The sequence below is a fragment of the Schistocerca americana genome, chromosome X (assembly GCF_021461395.2).
Source record: "Schistocerca americana isolate TAMUIC-IGC-003095 chromosome X, iqSchAmer2.1, whole genome shotgun sequence".
Lineage (NCBI taxonomy): Eukaryota > Metazoa > Arthropoda > Insecta > Orthoptera > Acrididae > Schistocerca > Schistocerca americana.
The window spans coordinates 592953720-592975757 of NC_060130.1; the positions used below are offsets into that span (position 1 = coordinate 592953720).

Here is a 22038-nt window from a genome sequence, read left to right on the forward strand (position 1 = left end):
GGAATACATAATTCACATTAGCTTGGTTCGAGGATGCTAGTCTTACCGTTCCTACCAGTTTTGTACTGAGAAACCGTCGAATGGTGTTTGCATGTCAATGGCATGTTAGATGGATACGCCGTATTCGACGAATATTTACTATTCGCACGATATACGTAAGAGAATTGTCAGAGCATGCGCTTCGATATGTGCCGAAGTGATAAGGAATACCACTCAATCCATGACAAGAATTTTGCAGCACTGCATTGATGCCAACGGTCATCACTTCGAACACCTTCTGTAAATGGACGTTCATGCCACCTTTTTGACCTCCATTGACTTTCAAAGACCTTACTGTTATACATCATTGGATTTGTCTCGATAGCCCCTATCAGAAAATAAGTACCAAACAATGGCATCCCATTAAAAAAAAAACAAAGTTGACCTTCATATCTCTGACGCGACCCGACCTAGTATCAAAAAACCAACGTCATATTATGGCTCCCGTTGTCCCATGCGACATTTGTCACACAAACTTTTCAGTTCCTATCATACTTTCGGAGTTATTCTAGGTGGAAATTGATGTGTCGACAGAAGTGCCGACACAGTGTGATTTGAGGGGACCGCAATGCACGCTATAAACACACGAAGGATGGCGTGAGGTCTGAAACAGTATACGTAATGAATGCTATAAAGAAAAGTACGTAGCTTTTGGAATACTTAACTTTAATCCATCCTTGTTGTATACATCGTTCTTGATGAGACATGCTTTATACGATAAGTATCAATTGCTATGTAAGGCTAATGGCGCCTTGCTAGGTCGTAGCCATGGACTTAGCTGAAGGCTATTCTAACTTTCTGCTCGGCAAAGGAGCGAGGCTTCGTCAGTGTAGTCGCTAGCAAAGTCGTCCGTACAACTGGGGCGAGTGCTATCCCGTATCTCGAGACCTGCCTTGTGGTGGCGCTCGGTCTGCGATCACTGACAGTGGCGACACGCGGGTCCGACATGTACTAATGGACCGCGGCCGATTTAAAACTATCACCTAGCAAGTGTGGTACCTGGCGGTGACACCACAGAAATAGTTGGTGACTCACCCTGTATAATTAGGGAAATATGGCATGCGGAACTGAGAACAAATTCCTTGTGTAATTAAACTTATGTCTGTACGTCTCAACAGCCGCTGTAACTTTCTTGCATGAAGTTATTTGTCCGCGTAGGCGAAATGTGCTAATTACTAAATAATATAATAAGGTGTTTATCCCAAAATGAAGCAACAGCCTACACAGGAAAATGACTTCCTTCAAGAAATTACTTGTCTTTTTTCGGATCGTTCTGTGCAGGACATTTCTGGAAAGCTGTAATAGTTTCAGTTCGTTAGGAATGATCAAGATATATAGAACTCTACAGACTTCTTGCACAGTAAGTTGCAGGCCGATGTGATGGATTCACGATCTGTGGCATAAACACAAAGGTTGGACAAAAAATATGGAAACTCCGCGAGAAATACGTGCTTGAACATAAATGCCTGAGGGTTGCACTGTTGTATTTGACCACGAGCGGTACCTGTGGAATGCCCTCGATGCGTTTCAAGTATCAGTGCTGGTCAGAACATTGTACGGTGTAGTTGTCAGTGGAATATGTCGAAGTGGATTTGAACTGGGCAAATTGTTGGTAGCCATATGGTGGGTGCTTCCGTAGTCTCTGTTACAGAGAAAGCGGAAAAAGGTCATCCTCTGTGTCGTAACGCGGACGAAAGTGTGATCGTGACGCACGGTCACTGAAGTGGATTGTGATGAAAAATAAGAGGACGACAGTTACCAGAGTCACTGCAGAACTGACTTTCGCACTCGCGAACCCGGTCACCACCAAAACAACACGAAGGGTGCTCCAGAAGGAGGGAATTTCAGGGTGAGTAGTAATTTCAAAACCACAAATCAGGGATGCCAATGCCTGTAACAGGAAAATATGATGCCGAAGCCATAAAACCTGGACTATGGAGCAATTGTAGAATGTCATTTGGTCAGATTAGTCTCGCTGCACACTGTATACAACTTTTGGCCACGATTTTCTCCCAAGAGTTAAACATGGCGGGGTTTCGGCGATGATTTGGGCATTTATATCATCGTATTCCATGGCCCCGTTGTTACTCTGCAAGGTCGCATTTCTGCCAAGGACGATGTGACCATTTTAGCTGATCATGCCCATCCCATGGTACAATGTTTATTCCTCAATGGCGATGCTGTGTTCCAGTACGACAGGGGCCTGTTCACACAGATTGCGTCGTCCAAGATTGATTTTGTGAGCACAAGGAAGAACTGTCGCAAATCCCGTGGCCGTCAAAGTCGCTAGATCTCAATATTATTGAGACTTTGTGGTCTACTTTGGAAAGAAGGGTGCGTGATCGCTGTCTACGTCCATCTTCGTTACCTGAACTTGCCACCATTTTGCAGGAAGAATGGTATACGATTCCACTAAAAACCGTCCAGGACTTGTATCTGTCCATTCCGAGACAACTAGAAGCTGTTGTGAGTGCCAACGTTTTCCTACGCCGTGTTAGGCGCTGTGTTTGTGGTGTCTCCATATTTTTGTCCATACCCTGCCGGTGTCTCAGCGGCTAAGAGAAATCAAGTCGCCGTCCACACCGAACCGTAGTGTCTTAACGGCGTCCGCAAGTCTTTTATTTGCATCCGCGTTCATTAAAATTTTGTAATCTCTTCTAACCCATAGATCTAAAAGGTAGGGGTGCCACTGGCCCAATTTTGTCTGCTGAAGTCAGACCTCGTAATTTACATTCCGTAGACTGAGAACCAAGATGCCTGTTATGACCAGATTTTAACGCAAAATTTCTTGTCACATTCTTGATAAGTTCCGCAAGTTACACCTTTCAGTCGTAATTAATGAAACGGATTTTGTGAATTCTTTTTGCGATACTCATCCACAACATTGAGAAGTCAAATGAAGTTGTGTTACAATTTATCGTCAAATTCTGCACACTGTTTAAAGTCAGTCATATATCATTCGTCAAACGTATTTTAACCCGCCATGATGTTAACACATGTTACCGTGCTATACTTCTCAGTGCAATAAGCTTTGCATTGAGTGCTTGTAACGATATTTAAGAGGTATGTTGATCGATTCACTGATTTTATACCGAACAGTATTCGTGTCATATGTGATAAACAAATGGGAGTCAGATCATGAAGCAGAGATTCCAATGGATGGAGTTTCAAAAAATGGTTCAAATGGCTCTAAGCACTATGGGGCTTAACAGCTGAGGTCATCAGTCCCCTAGACTTAGAACTACTTAAACCTAACTAACTTAAGGACATCACACACATACATGCCCGAGGCAGGATTCGAACCTGCGACCGTAGCAGCAGCGCGGTTCCGGACTGAAGCGCCTAGGACAGCTCGGCACCAGCGGCCGGTGATGGAGTTTCCTGGAAGAGTATTCATGTAGGTTTGTGGCAGCTTTTGGTAATTGCATAAGAGATTTCTGTCAGTGTAAATTAAACAGGAATGACTCAGACGTAAGCACTTGCGGGATAATCGTATAATTGTGAGGAAAACTAGGAATAAAGGCATGTCGTAATCTTTAGTCACTGCAGACGTCAACAAAACGTCTAGCATCTCCTGGACAGAGAGCACTTAAGTCTATGTTGTAGCACTCCACCTCACATCGTTAACAATTGTGACTTAAAAGAATAATAATTATTATCATTACCGATCACATTTAATACAGATAGTTTTTTTTATTGTGGATATGTGCAGATATGCCTACGGATAATGTGTATCGGCGCAGGTTTATATCCGTAAAGTTGTTATTAATACTATGAAATACGAAAGGCCTTCATAATGTTCTGCAAAATATTGTTTATTTGGTCACGCCTGAGAATTAGGCTTCTTGAGCCATCGTCCTCTGACAGCTACAGTTCGCAAACATAGATAAAATGACTTGCGACTTTAGCAGAAGGTACAAAGGATTCAAAAAATGATGACATGTAGAGTGTTCACAAAGGAAAGTATTTCCTTTTAGTCGTGCAGCAATAGTTACGATTAACTACAATTGAAAATAAAGCTTTTTACGTGAATATCATAACATTTAACAACAGATGAAAAATAAAGATGGCTTTAACGCTACTATCTAATATTGATACTAAAATTAACAGAGAGGAAAACTAATTTTCAGTTTTGGATATTGTATAACAATTCTAAATTCGACTTTATTTTTCGTCTGTTGTTAGACGTAACGAGACCCACATACGCCTTATTTTCATTTCTCAGTAATTGGAAATGATTCTGCGTGACATAAGAAGTATTGCTTTCCTTTGTGAATACTCTGTATGCCATCATTTTTGTGTCTTTTGTGTCTTTGAAATAGGTAATACCTGTGTTTACGTCATTCAACTGTCATCTGATGAGCCGGCCGGGGTGGCCGAGCGGTTCCAGGCGCTATAGTCTGGAACCGCGCTACCGTTACGGTCGCAGGTTCGAATCCTGCCTCGGGCATGGATGTGTGTAATGTTCTTAGGTTAGTTAGGTATAAGTAGTTCTAAGTTCTAGGGGACTGATGACCTCAGCAGTTGAGTCCCATAGTGCTCAGAGCCATTTGAACCATTTTTTGTCATCTGGTGATGGCCTAAGAAACCGAAAGCCGATTCCTTGCCGAAATAATACGTTGCAAAACATAGAAAAGTATTTCCTATTTGTTATTGTTTTCGCATTCTGCCATGCACAACAGGAAATTCAGTTAATGTTATAAAGTATTTATTTCTGCGCACAGACCTCTAACCATAAAATAAGTGGGTGTTACCCTTTGCAAAATACTACAAGTTAGTTTCTCCACTATGAAGTTTTGAGTTACTACACAACTGTAGAACACTAATGAAGAACAAAAAGCCGCAATTGTAAGTGGTTTGTTTAGTCATCTATTTCATCAACGTGGATGATGGACTGGATTAACGATGATTAAAAAAAAAGCACTTGCAACTGGAGCTGTTTTGTTCCTCGTTCAACCTTTCTGTCCATATACCCTTCACTGGTCGCTTTCAGGTGGCAGCACATGCCTCACCGTGCCGAGTGCGCACCTTCACACTAACTGCATGTGGCTCAATGACCGGGAGCAAGTCTTTCAGTTGGACACTTCGGCGATTTGCGAGTCCCTAATCTACTCCAGTTACCCAACCGAGAAAGAGGAATCCGAACTACGTGTCCTTCCTGGTGACTGCTCATATTGTTGAGAGATGAAGGCTAGATTAAAGGTAGACTGAAAATTTACGTGGTCCAACCGGGATTCTACCCCGCTGCCTCTCGATTTAAGGACATGCGCTTTATTTCTAGACCATCGGGCACAAGACCTTCACATCGGGCGCACAATATCAACATTAGTTGGAGATGTTTCGAGTCTGATCGTTGAGGGGAAAACACGGCATGACGAGCGGCCAGATCTGCGAAGGCCACACCCTGAGCTACATTGGTCCTGCTGCTGCAAAACGTTATCAAGATCAGTAACTGATCAGCACGGGGAGGAGATCATACAGCGTGCTTTTGCTGATCGCCAGCCTGTGTACCTCACTGATCTAGTAGATGCTGAAATTCTCCAGTGGTTCTTTGTGAAAGGACTGACCAAACATTTTCTGCGTTCACCGTTTACGTCCGAATGTAGTTGCATGATATTTAGCGTCTCTTCTGCTGCGGTTGTATGATTTCTCATTCAATTATTGCGCGATGGGCCGCAGTGGAGACAAGCAGTAATTACAATGTCATGAGTCGTGTTTCGAGTGGCTGTTCTGTCATTCTGTTTTAAATTTCTGCAAATTACTCATACAGGATACCAGCATGCTCTTTCACTGCTCTATGACCAGTTCATTGCTCAATCCACATTTCAGTAGCTGCTTCAGCTGTAGCTAACTTGGCGTCAACAGTGCGTTAAATCAAAACAAAAAAAAATTAAATCCTACGTCGTATACAAATACCAGGATGATTTCTAATAATCGGTCACGCTTATCACTGTCCTCATTCCGAATCTGATATAAGAAATCTGAAATTACTGCAACCTACAGCAATAAATAAACACTTTTAGATTTACAATATTTACTGGTCATCAAACATCAATATAAGTTAAATAGACGGATCCTTATATCCAGGAAAATTAAGGCCACAAGAAATTAAAGAGAGTAGAAGGAGCCGCGCGGAATGGCTGCGCGGTTTAGGGCGCCATGTCACGGACTGCTCGGCCCCTCCCGCTAGAGGTTCGAGTCCTCTCTCGGGCATGGGTGTGTGTGTGTGTGTTGTTCTTAGCATAAGTCGGTTTCATATAGTTTAAGTAGTGTCTAAGTCTAGGGACCGATGACCTCAGCAGTTTGGTCCCTTAGGAATTCACACACATCTGAACATATTTTTGAGTAGAAGGAAGTGACACTTGAAGTCCATGAAGTCAGAGTCTATCACATGATGTAATCAGTAACATTTTATATAATGTGAGCAAGTTGATAGATTTCCACGCGATGTAGACCACGGTAGCACGAATATCCCGAGGAAATGTTCCCCGATTTCTCTCCTGTAGTCGAGCATTGGTGACAAGAAAAAATTGTTCAAATGGCTCTGAGCACTATGGGACTTAACTTCAGAGGTCATCAGTCCCCTAGAACTTAGAACTACTTAAACCTAACTAACCTAAGGACATCACACACATCCATGCCCGAGGCAGGATTCGAACCCGCGACCGTAGAGGTCGCGCGGTTCCAGACTGTAGCACCTAGAACCGCTCGGCCACTCTGGCCGGCACTGGTGACAAGAGCCAAAGTCCAATGACGGCACAGCAATGCGAGACAATGAATTCGGCGAGTCCATCGGGACGGAGCGATGTCGTAATCAATAGTTCAGACGGTCGCTTTGTTATTCTAACCCCCTTGTAAGTTCCCAAGGAGGTTATAACAGAGGGAGATGGAGTTACCTACGCTGAAGCCAGGGGGTGCGGCAGTCCGCCATCTTTTTGAAACCAAAACAAGAGTTTCTCCCTTAAAATCTTATGTGAAACTTGCCCTCTCTACTTAAAGCCACTAAACCGACAGTCACATTTGGGTATGTACTTATACACCACATATTTTCATGGAGGAATAGACAAAACCAACTAGTTGAGAACTTAATTTGTTGATGCCAAATATATTTCATTGAGCATTGACTACATCGTGGCAAAACAGCCGATATTTTTAATTTAAGTCGAGCTATTAGCGGTACAGATGGCATAAGATCCTTCTGATCATTTCACTACGAAAATGTACTTTTTTCAGAATGTAAACAAACGGTTCAGATGGCTCTAAGCACTATGGGGCTTAACATCTGAGGTCATCAATCCCCTAGACGTAGAACTACTTAAACCTAACTAACCTAAGGACATCACACACATCCATGCCCGAGGCAGGATTCGAACCTGCGACCGTTGCAGCAGCGCGGTTCCGGACTGAAGCGCTTACAACCGCTCGGTCACAGCGGCCGGCGAATGTAAACGCTAAATATTTAGTTTGGCGAACACGACAATATTGTATGAATATTCTTTGTTGAGCTTAGGTGCAATTAAGCGTTATCACTAAAATCAAGAGCTTGCACGTAATGTCAGGTGAAGCCTATCTTTGTCTCTCTCACACGTTTTTCCCTTCTGAGAAGGTTTAGGTCATTCTACAAACTATCATTTTCGTTTGACAGTTTTTCACAATTGGGAATACATACAGGGTGATTCACAAAGACATACAAATATTTTAATATGTTATTCTACAAGTAAAATTAAAGAAAAAAAAGTATAAATATAGGTCCGCAAATGTTTAGTTATGGAGTTACGGCTAATAAAAGATTTTGCCTGAAGTTTTGCAACTTCGCTAATATGAAGCCATCACAAAACTGTACGAGGTTAAAGTAAAACACGATTTCCATTTATTTTGTTGTTATTGATCTGGTGAATCTAATAAAATACGAGTATATCCCAGACGTATATCTGCAGTAGTTTCCAGGACATCCAGAGAAGTTCATAAATATGGTCTTGTTTAAACACTTACTCATAACTTTACTAACTCAAAGGAATTCCATGGACATGAATATTGCATCACTCGTAAAACCAGATGCCCCACTTTGCTATCACTTATTGTTCTAGGATGTGGCAAACAAGTATCAGATATAATGCTGATATAATCATATGCTCTTGTAGACTGAAATTTCAGTGTTAATGCAAAAGATTTCAAAGCTGCTCTTCATTTCTGTAGTTCTTCTTCTGCAGGACCTTTTTCACATGATTCAAATGACGATTTCGCGGCTTGACAGGCGACAGTTTGGCTGCCGAAGCTTCCTGTTTTGCATGTTTACTTCACACAGAACTTACAACTTTTTCTTGAAATGGACGTGACAGGAGGTGGTGCATCTAAAATGGAGGAAACGTCTTTTGGCAACACTAGAAAACAAACAGATGCATAAAATTAGCATTACATGTCAAAGTTTTTGATGCACATAAATTATTACCTTCTGGAGCAGCACTTCCCAAAATAAACTCGTCCAACGTAACAGTTAGCACGGAGTAGAATTATCATACATGAACAAACAAAAACGACTAATATGTTGAAAATTTTAAATGAATGACTTATTATCTAGTCACAACATTCACTCACTCAATTATCTCAGACGTAAATAATTAAGTATAATATATCATGCATAGGCAGATGATATGTCATCAGCTGCCGACAACCGAAAAAACAAGCCGAACATCAAATCCTCTCAAATACATCATACACTGAAACATTACAGTGAGTTACGTAAAATTTGGAGGAACTTACATTCTGTGTGTATGAGAGAAATGATTAAAAAAAACGAAAGGTCTAGTGCGATTATGCTGTATTTTACTGATGTGCTCTATTTCGTCATAAAGCCTTGATCCACAGGCTTTACCTTGCTCTTTCTTTCGTGAGCCTACGACGAGTCCATGCTTAAACCAAAAGTATTATTTTATCTCAAGCATTTACCTGTAGAAAGTAACAGCAGACTTTCAGTTTCTTTTACAATCCAATGGGCCAGCATCATCGAAGATATCTCTTAGGGACATTATGTAATGAAATACAGATTGCGCCTATGGTATTTTAATGATGTATTTATTGTGAGGGATCCTTTTAGGATACTGATGTGTTGGCAAATGTGCCAACACCTTGTAGATTGAGTAGGTCGAAATGCACGCTATCTAACGCAGACGGGCGTGAATTCTGGAACAGGATAAGTAGTGAATGGTATGCAAGAAAAGTATGTAGCTCCTCGAATACTTAACTTTTATATATCCTTTGTTGTTTACAGCATTCTTGATGAGACATTTCATACGATAACTTTCAAACTATGTAAGGCTAATGGCGCCTTGCTAGGTCGTAGCCATGGACTTAGCTGAAGGCTATTCTAACTGTCTCTCGGCAAATGAGAGAAAGGCTTCGTCAGTGTAGTCGCTAGCAAAGTCGTCGTACAACTGGGGCGAGTGCTATTCCGTATCTTGAGACCTGCCTTGTGGTGGCGCTCGGTCTGTGATCACACAGTGGCGACACGCGGGTCCGACATGTACTAAATGGACCGCGGCCGATTTAAGCTACCACCTAGCAAGTGTGGTGTCTGGCGGTGACACCACAGATACAATGCCATCTTCAGACGATCTGCGAAAGTTACATAATATTATTTTTCACTTAACTATAATGTTGGTTAATCGCATTTTCGGATATACAGATTTGATACTTACATCCATATATCGGGTGATAAAAAAGTCAGTATAAATTTGAAAACTTAATAAACCACGGAACAATGTAGATAGAGAAGTAAAAACTGACACACATGCTTGGAATGACATGGGGTTTTATTAGAACAAAAAAAAAAAAAAAAAAAAAAAAGAAACCCATATTGCTAGACGCGTGAAAGATCTCTTGCGCGCGTCGTTTGGTGATGATGGTGTGCCCATCCGCCACTTTCGTCATGCCTGGCCTCCCAGGTCCCCAGGCCTCATCAGTCCATGCGATTATTGGCTTTGGGATTACCTGAAGTCGCAAGCGTATCGTGATCGACCGACATCTCTAGGGATGCTGAAAGACAACATCCGACGCCAATGCCTCACCATAACTCCGGACATGCTTTACAGTGCTGTTCTCAACATTATTCCTCGACTACAGCTATTGTTGAGGAATGATTGTGGACATATTGAGCATTTCCTGTAAAGAACATCATCTTTGCTTTGTCTTAATTTGTTATGCTAATTATTGCTATTCTGATCAGATGAAGCGCCATCTGTCGGACATTTTTTGAACGTTTGTATTATTTTGGTTCTAATAAAACTCCATGTTATTCCAAGCATGTGTGTTAATTTGTACCTCTCTATCTACATTATTCCGTGATTTATTCAGTTTTCAAATTTATACTGAGTTTTTAATTACCTGGTATAATCAGTGGTTGCTGTCAATCTGCATTGTGTAACAAATGGTGTAGATTTAGGACTCTTATGCTATAAGCTGTTTCGTGGTTTGGTTCCGTTGTTAATCGTCTTTTTTATATTTATGATTTGGACGTTTTATCGTCGGATTTGACAGATAGACAGTTGTGACAATTGACCAAAGACGCTATATGGTTACAGCTGCTATGTCAAATATGCCAATAAGACTCAAATTACAAAAAAGAAAGATTAACAACAGAAGGAAACCACAAAATAGCTTATAGCATAAGAGTACTAAGTCTACACCACGTTGTTATACGATACAGTATAGTATCCCGTCCACTCGTCAAATATAAAGTGCCTAGGAAGCTGTTTTCTCGGATCGCTAGACAACAGTTCAAGCAAATCGTATTAATGGAGTTTATTACAGTAAGTTAAATTGACAATACTTAACTTTGCGTATTCAGAAAGGTGAGTCGCAAACAAATGGCGACATGCAAATAATCAATGTCCTTCGGTATACACAATTTCAATGCGAGCAAAACAATTCAGTTCATAAGTCACCGATATATAGCGGTTGTACGTCGACCCGTTTTCCACTGCCCGCGGCTACGCGGCACGGCGCTTAAATTCTCTTCGTATAGATGCCACCCCTGTCGTGGTGTCATCCTATTCAGCGTACTATTGGCTGACGTCGTTTCACAGCCCTCTCTGCTGTAACGTTCCAGGCCGACGTGCGGCGCTTGTCGTTACCCGGCAACATACAGACTGACAACGACCACTGATGAGATATGGACATGAGTACCAAATTTGCATATCAGAAAACACGATTAACCAGAACTATAACAAAATAAAAACTATTCTGTGACTTTCGCAAATGGTCTGAAGATAGCAATCTAACCGAAAAGAATCCATCACAACAAATACATCATTAAGCTACTATAGCAACAATCTGGATTGTATTACATAATTCCCGTTTCTCTTTATACATCCGCAGGTCACACGAGTAACCATTTTTACACAATTTTATTTTTGAATTTCGATGAATAACACTGCAGTACACGCACACTACTCACAATGTTTTGGTAGCAGACATATGGCGGGGTGCGTAAGTCGATGGCTTCACGTTTTCGGAGTTAGAGTATCTCCATAGATGCTAATCTCTTGGTAGTTCCCCAGGCTGCCGAACTGCGTTGCTGGCGGTGACATCGCAAAGCTACTGCCGCTCGTGGCGCAGCCGCTAAACTTACACTCATGAGCTAAAACATTATGACCACTGCCCTCCGCGAGGTTGAATGCCTCCTGGCGGTGTAGTGGGCACGTGACGCAGTAAGGAAAGGTTGTAAGCGGAAGATAGACGAATGGGCAGTCATTATAGCGAAGATACGGGCTGCAAATGTGGAAATCCACTGATATAAGCGGTTTTCACAAAGAACACATTGTTGTGGCGCTGCAGCTGGAAACGAGAATCTCTGAAACGGCGAAGCTGGTCTCCTATTGGCGTACTATTGTCCCAGCCTAAGGCGCTACAGTCATGGGCTGTGCGGCAAGTCCCGGCGGAGGTTCGAGTCCTCCCTCGGGCATGGGTGTGTGTTTGTCCTTAGGATAATTTAGGTTAAGTAGTGTGTAAGCTTAGGGACTGATGACCTTAGTAGTTAAGTCCCATAAGATTTCACACACATTATACTATTGTCCTGAGCACTTGCGGAAAGTGGTTGAAGGATGGTGAAATAAAGAGTAGGCTTTATGGTGTTGGACGACCACGTCTCATCACAAAATGTATAGGTCGGAGGATCCCCCACTGTGCAATCGAGTATAGGCAGCGATCTGTGGCAGGTCTGACGACAGAGTTCAACGTTGGAGCAGGGAAAAGTGTTTCGGAGCACACCGTTCAAAAGCCATTGTTGAACATGGAGCTCCACATCACACGACCCCTACGTGCTCCTGTTTTGTCCCAACTACATTGTCAGTTATGATTGCAGTGGGCACAACATCGCTGAGTTTTCGCCGTGGATCGGTGGAAACGTGTCGCCTGTCGAATGAGTCGCATTTCTTGCTACGCAAGGTCAATGGTGTCATCGAGGCGAATGGGTGCACGAAACATACATTTGGCGACAGATACAGATAGGTGAGCGCGGAATTATGCTTCGGGGTGCATTGAATTGAGCTTCCATGGGATCTGTTGTAGTAATGGAAGGCACATGACAGTAGTGAACTGTGTGAACATTATTCTGGACCACCTTCGTCGCATCATACTCAAAGTCTCCCCTTTACGGCGACGATATCTTCCAGCAGGAGAATTGATCTTGTTGCGAGGTCAGAATCGTGCTACAGTGGTTTGAGGGGAATGATAGTGATCTCATATTAATGTCTTGGGCAGCAAATGTGCCTGATCTGTACTCACTGGAACACATATCGGGCGCCAGATGTGTGCCCGTAAACCACCATCCCGTAATTTGCTGGAATTGCTTAACCTGTGCGTAGGCATCTGGAGCCACATACTACTGACGTCCTGTCAAGGACTTGTAGAACCCGTGCCGAGCAGAATCTCTGTTTTACTGTGTTTAAAAAATGGAACAATACGCTATCAGACAGGTGGTCATGATGTTTTGGCTTATCGGTGTATGTGTCAATGATCCCTGCCATCGGCGCATCTTCGTCATGGGTCTTCGTGCAACGAAGGCAAAGATATAAGATGAATCAACATTTTACAAATGTGCTTAATCATTATCAGTTAGCTTATTTAATTATTTAGATAATATACACTACTGGCCATTAAAATTGCTACACCAAGAAGAAATGCAGATGATAAACGGGTGTTCATTGGACAAATATATTATACTAAAACTAACATGTGATTACATTTTCACGCAATTTGGGTGCATAGATCCTGACAAATCAGTACCCAGAACAACCACCTCTGACCGTAATAACGGTCTTGATACGCCTGGGCATTGAGTCAAACAGAACTTGGATGGCGTGTACACGTACAGCTGCCCATGCAGCTTCAATACGATACCACAGTTCATCAAGACTAGTGACTGGCGTATTGTGACGAGCCAGTTGCTCGGCCACCATTGCCCAGATGCTTTCAGTTGGTGAGAGATCTGGAGAATGCTGGCCAGGGCAGCAGTCGAACATTTTCTGTATCCAGAAAGGCCCGTACAGGACCTGCTACATGCGGTCGTGCATTATCCTGCTGAAATGTAGAGTTTCGCCGGGATAGAATGTAGGGTAGGGCCACAGGTCGTAACACATCTGAAATGTAACGTCCACTTTTCAAAGTGCCTTCAGTGCCAACAAGTGGTGACTGAGACGTGTAACCAATGGCACCCCACACCATCACGCCGGGTGATACGTCAGTATGGCGATGATGAATATACGCTTCCAATGTGCGTTCACCGCGATGTCGCCAAACACGGATGCGTCCATCATGATGCTGTAAACAGAACCTGGATTCATCCGAAAAAATGACGTTTTGCCATTCGTGCACTCAAGTTCGTCGTTGAGTACACCATCGCAGGCGCTCCTGTCTGTGATGCAGCGTCAAGGGTAACCGCAGCCATGGTCTCCGAACTGATAGTCCATGCTCTTGCAAACGTCGTCGAACTGTTCGTGTAGATGGTTGTTGTCTTGCAAACGTCCCTATTTGTTGACTCAGGGATCGAGACGTGGCTGCATGATCCGTTACAGCCATGCGGATAAGATGGCTGTCATCTCGACTGCTAGTGATACGAGACCGTTGGGATCCAGTACGGCGTTCCGTATTACCCTCCTGAACCCACCGATTCCATATTCTGCTAACAGTCACTGGATCTCGACCAACGCGAGCAGCAATGACGCGATACGATAAACCGCAATCGCGATAGGCTACAATCCGTCCTTTATCAAAGTCGGAAACGTGATGGTACGCGTTTCTCCTCCTTACACGAGGCATCACAACAACGTTTCAGCAGGCAACGCCGGTCAACTGCTGTTTGTGTATGACTAATCGTTTGGGAACTTTTCTCATGTCAGCACGTTGTAGGTGTGGCCACCGGTGCCAACCTTGTGTGAATGCTCTGAAAAGCTAATCATTTGCATATCACAGCATCTTGTTCCTGTCGGTTAAATTTCGCGTCTGTAGCACGTATTCTTCGTGGTGTAGCAGTTTTAATGGCCAGTAGTGTAAGAACAAGTTTTACGTTTGTGTGTGATTTTCGGTGGCCTTATGAAATAGATTAAAATAAAACTATAAATTTTTTAAGTATGCAGCAGAAGTTTCTTGTTTTCATTTCAGACCGTTACACTGAGGACGCATCAGTGGAAGGTTGGTGCGGCGTAAGACCTGCGTTCGAGGAGCATCCATTATAGCGTAGCCTACTGCTTTTCCACCAGTACCTGCAAATAGAAGGCCAGGTGGCTAGTGTAACACCTTCGAGCAGGCTTTCAACAGCGAGCTCCGAAATTTCTTTGTAGAGAGTGGGAATAATTTTATGCCACAGTGAGCAGAAGGGAGAAAGGATACGAGAAAATTGACAGTACGGTAAAGAAGAAGCTAAAATTGTGGCGACGTGGAAGCGGAAGCGCAGCCGCCGCAGGCAGCAACTACGTGAGAATGGACGAATGCTCAAAGATACAGGAAATTACGCCCCAACGGGCTTCTGCCAGCGCTGGTTCCGCCCACAGCCCGACGCCGGCGCCGGCGCCGAGGCAGCCCTCGTGCACCAGTTCGCCCAGCTCTTCCGGGCCCCTCGTGTTCCCGACCTCCCCGCCACCTTCGTACGAGCACGTGCTGGCTGAGGTAAGTCCTGCTCTCTTACTCAAAATATACTATTTCTTACTACGTCGGCTCCAACACCAGGCGCGTGTCCAGGGTCCGGTTATTGGGAGGGAGTCACACTTCATTACACTCTCCTCACCTCCTCCCCCCCGCCCCCCCGAGTTAATCTTAGCGTCACCCCCTCCCCCCCCCCTTTTAACGTGCCACAGTTACCTTAGATTTTGATAACAGTAACGAAACTAACATGAGCTGCATTTTCTGCCAGTGTTAGACGGAACATTTCAACAATGTGAAACGGGGAACACTTTCCTGGCGGTCTACGAGGGTGTGCTGAAAAGTAATGTTTCCGAGTTTTTTATGTGAAAATTCTTAACGCTTTTTAAATAAAACAAATGTTATTAAATTATACATATTTATCCTTTATGTCTACATACTTGTTCCACAACATAGCCACCCTGGCGACGAACACATTTCTCCAAACGAGAGATCAGTTTGTTGATATCGTCACTGATGGTGCCGCAACCTGATCTATGCTTGCACCGCTTCATCTCTATCAAAGTGATGTCATCGAAGATGTTCTTGAAGCTTTGGAAACAGATAAAAATCGGATGGTACCAAATCGGGATCGAAAGAGGATGATAGATGACAATCGAATTGTTGCAGATTTCGCAGCGCTCGTGTGTGGTCTGGCATTGTCATGGTGAAGGAGAGTGTACCCCATGCGTGTAAGAAATCTTCGAATTCGAAACTCAATTACAGCACGCTTTTTATCACGCACCAACATAAATGTTCAAATGTGTGTGAATTCCGAAGGGACCAAACCGCTGAGGTCATAGATCCCTAGACTTACACACTACTTAACTACTTACACTAAGGACAACACACACACCCATGCCCGTGAGAGGACTCGAACCTCCGGCGGGAGGGGCCACGCGATAAGTGACATGACGCCTCAAACCGCGCGACCACTCCGCGTGGCGCACCGACTTAGTTACGTTACACACCGCCATGTTCCGCCCTTCAGTTCGGAGCCCTCTAGCGACAGAGGGCTGCAAATATGCAGACACGAAGAACAAAGATGTAGAATATTAATAACGTTTGTATTATGTAAAAAGCTTTAAGACTTATTGTGTAAACAATTTGGAGACATTACTTTTCAGCGCGCACTTGTACAAAATTTTGCAGACTACCAGGAAAGTGTTGCCCATTTAAGAATAAAACTAAAATGTGAAATGTTTTAATATAACAATAACAATAAATTGTTTAGTTACCATAAAATGTATTAAAAGTTTAGCTTGAACATCTCAAATAAGGCTTTGTTCCGAAACAAAACAAAATACGAATGAAGCAAATATTGTTTAGCTACCAGGGGGTTCAAATGGCTCTGAGCACTATGGGACTCAACTGCTGAGGTCATTAGTCCCCTAGAACTTAGAACTAGTTAAACCTAACTAACCTAAGGACATCACAAACATCCATGCCCGAGGCAGGATTCGAACCTGCGACCGTAGCGGTCTTGCGGTTCCAGACTGCAGCGCCTTTAACCGCACGGCCACTTCGGCCGGCCACTGCCAGGGGGATATTAACCAGCATGCGGGTATATAAACATCCACACGTAGGCAAGGGATTATAGTGGCATTCCTTTCTTTGCGGCCGGCCGCTGTGGCTGAGCGGCTCTAGAAGCTCAATCCGGAACCGCGCTGCTTCTACGGTCGCAGGTTCGAATCCTGCCTCGGACATGGGTGTGTGTGATGTCCTTAGGTTAGGTAGGTTTAAGTAGTTCTAAGTCTAGGGGATTGATGACCTCCGATGTTGTCCGATAGTGCTTAGAGCCATTTGAACCATTTTTTGAGAGACACTTGAACACACGCCCTATAGTCCTCATCTCTCCCCCCCCCCCCCCTCCCCCAATGCGATTATCACGCCTTCGGTCCCTTGAGAAAGACCTTGAAGGGTCGATGATTCCTGTCGGGCAAGAATGTGCAGCAGACGATTACGGACTTCTTCACACAGCATGACACGGTGTTCTACTAAACGAGTATGTTCAGCCTGGTGCATTGGCGGAATGTTGACTCAGTGCTCACGGTGGTTTTGCCCACGATCATCGTGATTCTGGACTGTACGGCCTTTGATCGCACCTTATATTATTATACAAGGTATCCCACTTATCTTGATCACCCCAAATAACTTAGTGCCCAAAAGCAAAATAAAAAATATATCAGGCAAATGTTGTTTAGCTACCAGCGTGATTGATGTTCTTGTAACTTCGTTCGTTACGAAGACATGAACAGCAGTACGTTTATTTTAAGTAGCACTCTATATTTTATTATTCGAGAATCCACTTCCTCTCCTGAAGATCCGTTCAAAGGCATATCACAGAGTGTCATTTACGTAAACATGACGTTATTGAAAACGTAACTCAGAACTGTCTTTGATTTTGTTATACTAGTACACAATGCAGATGGTTCAAATTGCTCTGAGCACTATGGGACTTAACATCTATGGTCATCAGTCCCCTAGAACTTAGGACAACTTAAACCTAACTAACCTAAGGACATCACACATATCCATGCCCTAGGCAGGATTCGAACCTGCGACCGTAGCAGTCACGCGGCTCCGGACTGAGCGCCTAGAACGGCTAGACCACCGCGGCCGGCCACAATGCAGATATCCCGGGGTAAAGTAACTTGTACATTTGCAGGAGTTGACAGTAAACAAATGGAAACACAAGGAAAATGCACACCGGTAGTTCAGTCAACTGTCAGTCAAACGCCTACCTGCAACCACAATAAAAGAAAAGTAATGATGATGCAGTTTTTAATGGACTTCCTTTCCTGCATACATCGTTTAAAATTACTGTAGTACTGTACTACATGTACCACTATGAGAAATAAGAAAACATTACTGCGGTCGCTATTGTGCTGACTTATATACATTCTCTATAAACGAGTACAATTTCTACCTTCTCTTCTGTTCGCTGCAGACGGTGGACTGAATGACCGGCGTCCATTTTCGTTGTACTTCCATTTGCTTACTGTCAACACGAGCAAATAGAAGATTTACGTTACCCCGGGTAGTTGCACTGTGTGCTACTACAGGAGAGTCAGAGTCAGTTTCGTGTTACGTTTTAATAACGGCATATTGACGTGAACAGTACAGTGTGATACGTTTCTGAACACGTGTTGAGGAGAGGAAGACGATTACCGAATCAAAAATTTAGAGTGCTATTTTAAAAAAGACGTACTGCTATTCATATCTTCAAAGCGAACGAAGTTACTAGAACAGCAAGCATGCCTGTTAACGTTCCCCTGGTAGCTAAATAACATTTTCTTGACACATATTTTATTTTGGGCAATAAGTTATTTGGGCTGGGGAAGATAGGTGAATTACCTTGTATAATAATATTAAGGGCGATTAAAAAGTTTCCCATCGAGGGCCGTACAGTCCACAATCAGGATGCCAATCAGGCAAAATCACCGTGAGCATTGAAGCAATCGTGCCGGCCGCGGTGGTCTCGCGGTTAAGGCACTCAGTCCGGAACCGCGCGACTGCTACGGTCGCAGGTTCGAATCCTGCCTCGGGCATGGATGTGTGTCATGTCCTTAGGTTAGTTAGGTTTACGTAGTTCTAAGTTCTAGGGGACTGATGACCTCAGTAGTTAAGTCCCATAGTGCTCAGAGCCAGAGCCATTGAAGCAATCGTACCTCCGACGCCTCAGGTTGAAGAAAACATTTGGTAGAACACTGTGTCCTATGTAGAAGTCCGTGTTTGTATGCTGCACATTCTCGTCCGACAGGAATCGTCGATCCTTCAGTGCCTTTCTTAAGGAACCGAAGGCGTTATAATCTCATGGGGGGAGATGAGGACTATAGGGCGGGTGCTCTAGCGTCTCCCACTTGAGTTGGCGTTAACTTCTGCGTTACGACTTTTGCGATATGGGTACGCGCGTCATCACGAAGCAACCATTCCACAACGGTGGTGTTGGACGGACATGCTGCCCCATGCACATTCTTCATTCTTCGATGGATGTCTGCCGGCGTTTGGCCTTCGGCAGCCAAGAAAATAATAACAGCACGTTGGTCCTGTTTGGACGCATTTGATAATAACGTCGCCATAGCTCACGTTTCAGCATTTGCCGCACACAAGCCGGAAAGACACGAATACCACTGTAATCTCTTGCCTACATGTCGGTGCTTATATACCTGCATCTGGGTCGCGCTACATTGCATATATGCTGCAGCAACGCCCTGAACCCGAAACTTCTTGATTGCCCCTTATAATTATAATTTGTTTATCTCAGTGCTTGGTAAATCGCATTAGCATTCTTTTCAAGATATTGCAGTTCAGAGAATAATGCTATTTTAAAATACTTTGTCCGAAAGTTTGAGACGTATTTTATGTGACGTGCAACTGATATAAGTACTATAATAACAACAAATGCTCAAAACTCAGACAGCGTTGTAGTTTACACATTATAAATTGGTAGTACGCAGTCACCATTCTCAATGACCCGTCACCTTTGTGAACACATGTCTTTAACAGATAATTTTAAAACTGGGGCAATTACAGCTAAAATAGTTGTGCTTGGTTGCTAGACAATTCATGAATTGAACAGTATTTTAAAAAATACAGGGTTTAAAACTATTACGAAAGTGAATGACATGTCCCATGGTCTGCCGTAGCTGTAAATGTTCAGGTCACTTATAAACCCACACAACCGGTCTCGCAACTTTTAAGCAGCATCTTCTGGTACAAATATCTATACAAAACAGTTTTCTAAATTAATGCTTTGATAATGAGGAGTTGCAGTTATCTGAGATATTGTAAATACTGAATGACTAGACTTAAGCAAGGAAGAAAATATTAAGCATCAAGCTATGAACCTGGTGTGGATCACATATGCCCCACAAGAACGGGCTTATATATACTTGATACATTCAATTTGTAAGTTCATACCAAAAGAAAGTTACTTACAAATGATATGTCATAGTTTACAGAATACCGCAGAATAACAATTGGTGTGATAGGGTATAATTTTCGGCCCTCCTCAATTGATAAAATACCATCGTCAATTGATAAAAATACCATCCTCAATGATGATTGTCATGTCTAAAACGAAAGAATGGAATTAGGAATCAGAACTGATCCTTAATTAAGAAACAGTGAAACAGAAACCCAAATGAAAATTAGATGGGGACCATACCCATGTGTATCAACTGCCGAAAACGGGACTGACCTGTGTTAAGTCGCGAACTGTGCACTTTCCGATTAAAATATGCTCTTGTCGACCTGTGTCAAGCAACAAAATGCCCCTTATAGATGTTATTCAGGGGGGGGGGGGGCGGGGCGGGGATGGGGTGAGGGGCGCAAAGCTTATCGGCGCCATCTGACGGACGGACCATCAACAGTGTCACATACCCTCAGTGCATGAGACACTGTGGAGAGCTCTGGAATTTAATCCTAGACACTGGCGCAAAGTGTGGTGATCGGGAACTTTATACCATTCCTCTACTCCCTTTTGCCGGAAATGCAAAGATAAAAATTGCCAACAGCGCGTGACGTACTCGACCGGTTACCCATCCAAATACTGACCACCCCCAGCGTTGCTTAGCTTCGGTGATGTGGCAGGAACAGGTGTATTCCATGAGGCAAGGACGTTGACAACCTACTGTGGTTTGCCGGTTCAGCACGTGGACTCACGAACCATGTCAGACTTGTTACTGACAGAAAGTATGCTCAGCCTGTTAACGTGTGCCTTTTGCTTGCTGGAATGTTCGTTGCAGTCGGTCACGCCACAGGCACACCCACGTGGGCACACAAATTTCTACGGGAGGCATTCAGTAAGTAACGCATCACCTTTTTCTGAAAGCAGGTTGGTTTTATTCAGGATTCAAATACACTATATTATTCCCCACTCTTTTGGATACAAAACCTTATTTTTCAACATAATCTCCGTTCAGTGCGACGGCCTTACGCTTCATTACTAGGAGGGATTGTATGTCCGCATGGTACAACTCTACTGGTCTACGTCGAAACCAACGTCTTGCTGCATCAATAGCCTCCCGATCATTCACGAACTGTTTCCTACGGATTGCACCCTTCATTGGGTCAAGCAGATGGAAGTCGGAAGGTGCGAGATCCGGGTTGCAGGGAGGGTGAGGAAGAACAGTCCAACGAAGTTTCGTGAGCTCCTCTTGGGTGCGCAGACTTGTATAAGGCTTTGTGTTGTCATGAAGAAGGAGAAGTTCGTTTGTTTCGACGAACTCGCTGAAGTTGTTTCTTCACTTTCTTGCCGGTAGCACAACACACTTCACAGTTGATCGTTGCACCATGAGGGAGATATCAAAGAATAATCCTTTCAGAGTTCAAGAAGACTGTCCCATGACATTATCGGCTGCGGATGCTGCTTTGAACTTTTTCGACGTCGGAGAGATGGTGTGGCGACACTCGCGGACTGCCGTTGAGCTTTCAGTTCGAAGTGACAAACCGATGTTTCATCCCGTGGGACGATATTCGACAAAAAGTGCCACAATCAGCCCTCGTAACGCGCAAGCTACTCCGCACAGATGGTCCTTCATCAGTCTTTACGGTCCTTTACTATGTGGTGCCCAGTGGACACACACCTTAGAATACGCCAACTGATGGACGTGTGTCAGCGCTACATCTACATCTACATCTATACTCCAGCAAGCCACCTGACGGTGTGTGGCCGAGGGTACCGTGAGTACCTCTATCGGTTCCCCCTTCTATTCCAGTCTCGTATTGTTCGTGGAAAGAAGGATTGTCGGTATGCTTCTGTGTGGGCTCTAATCTCTCTGATTTTATCCTCATGGTCTCTTCGCGAGATATACGTAGGAGGGA

The 22038-nt window shown here is 43.7% G+C and overlaps 1 protein-coding gene across 1 annotated transcript in view; it reads left to right on the forward strand.

The window, feature by feature from the left end:
* The window catches only part of LOC124555351, a 264383-nt gene that overhangs the window by 33888 nt on the left and 208457 nt on the right, over window positions 1-22038 (forward strand). The window contains exon 2 of the mRNA XM_047129231.1: window positions 14695-15198. Coding sequence (XP_046985187.1) covers window positions 15013-15198 — 186 coding nt within the window. The 5' untranslated portion in view covers window positions 14695-15012. The remainder of the gene's footprint in view (window positions 1-14694; window positions 15199-22038) is intronic.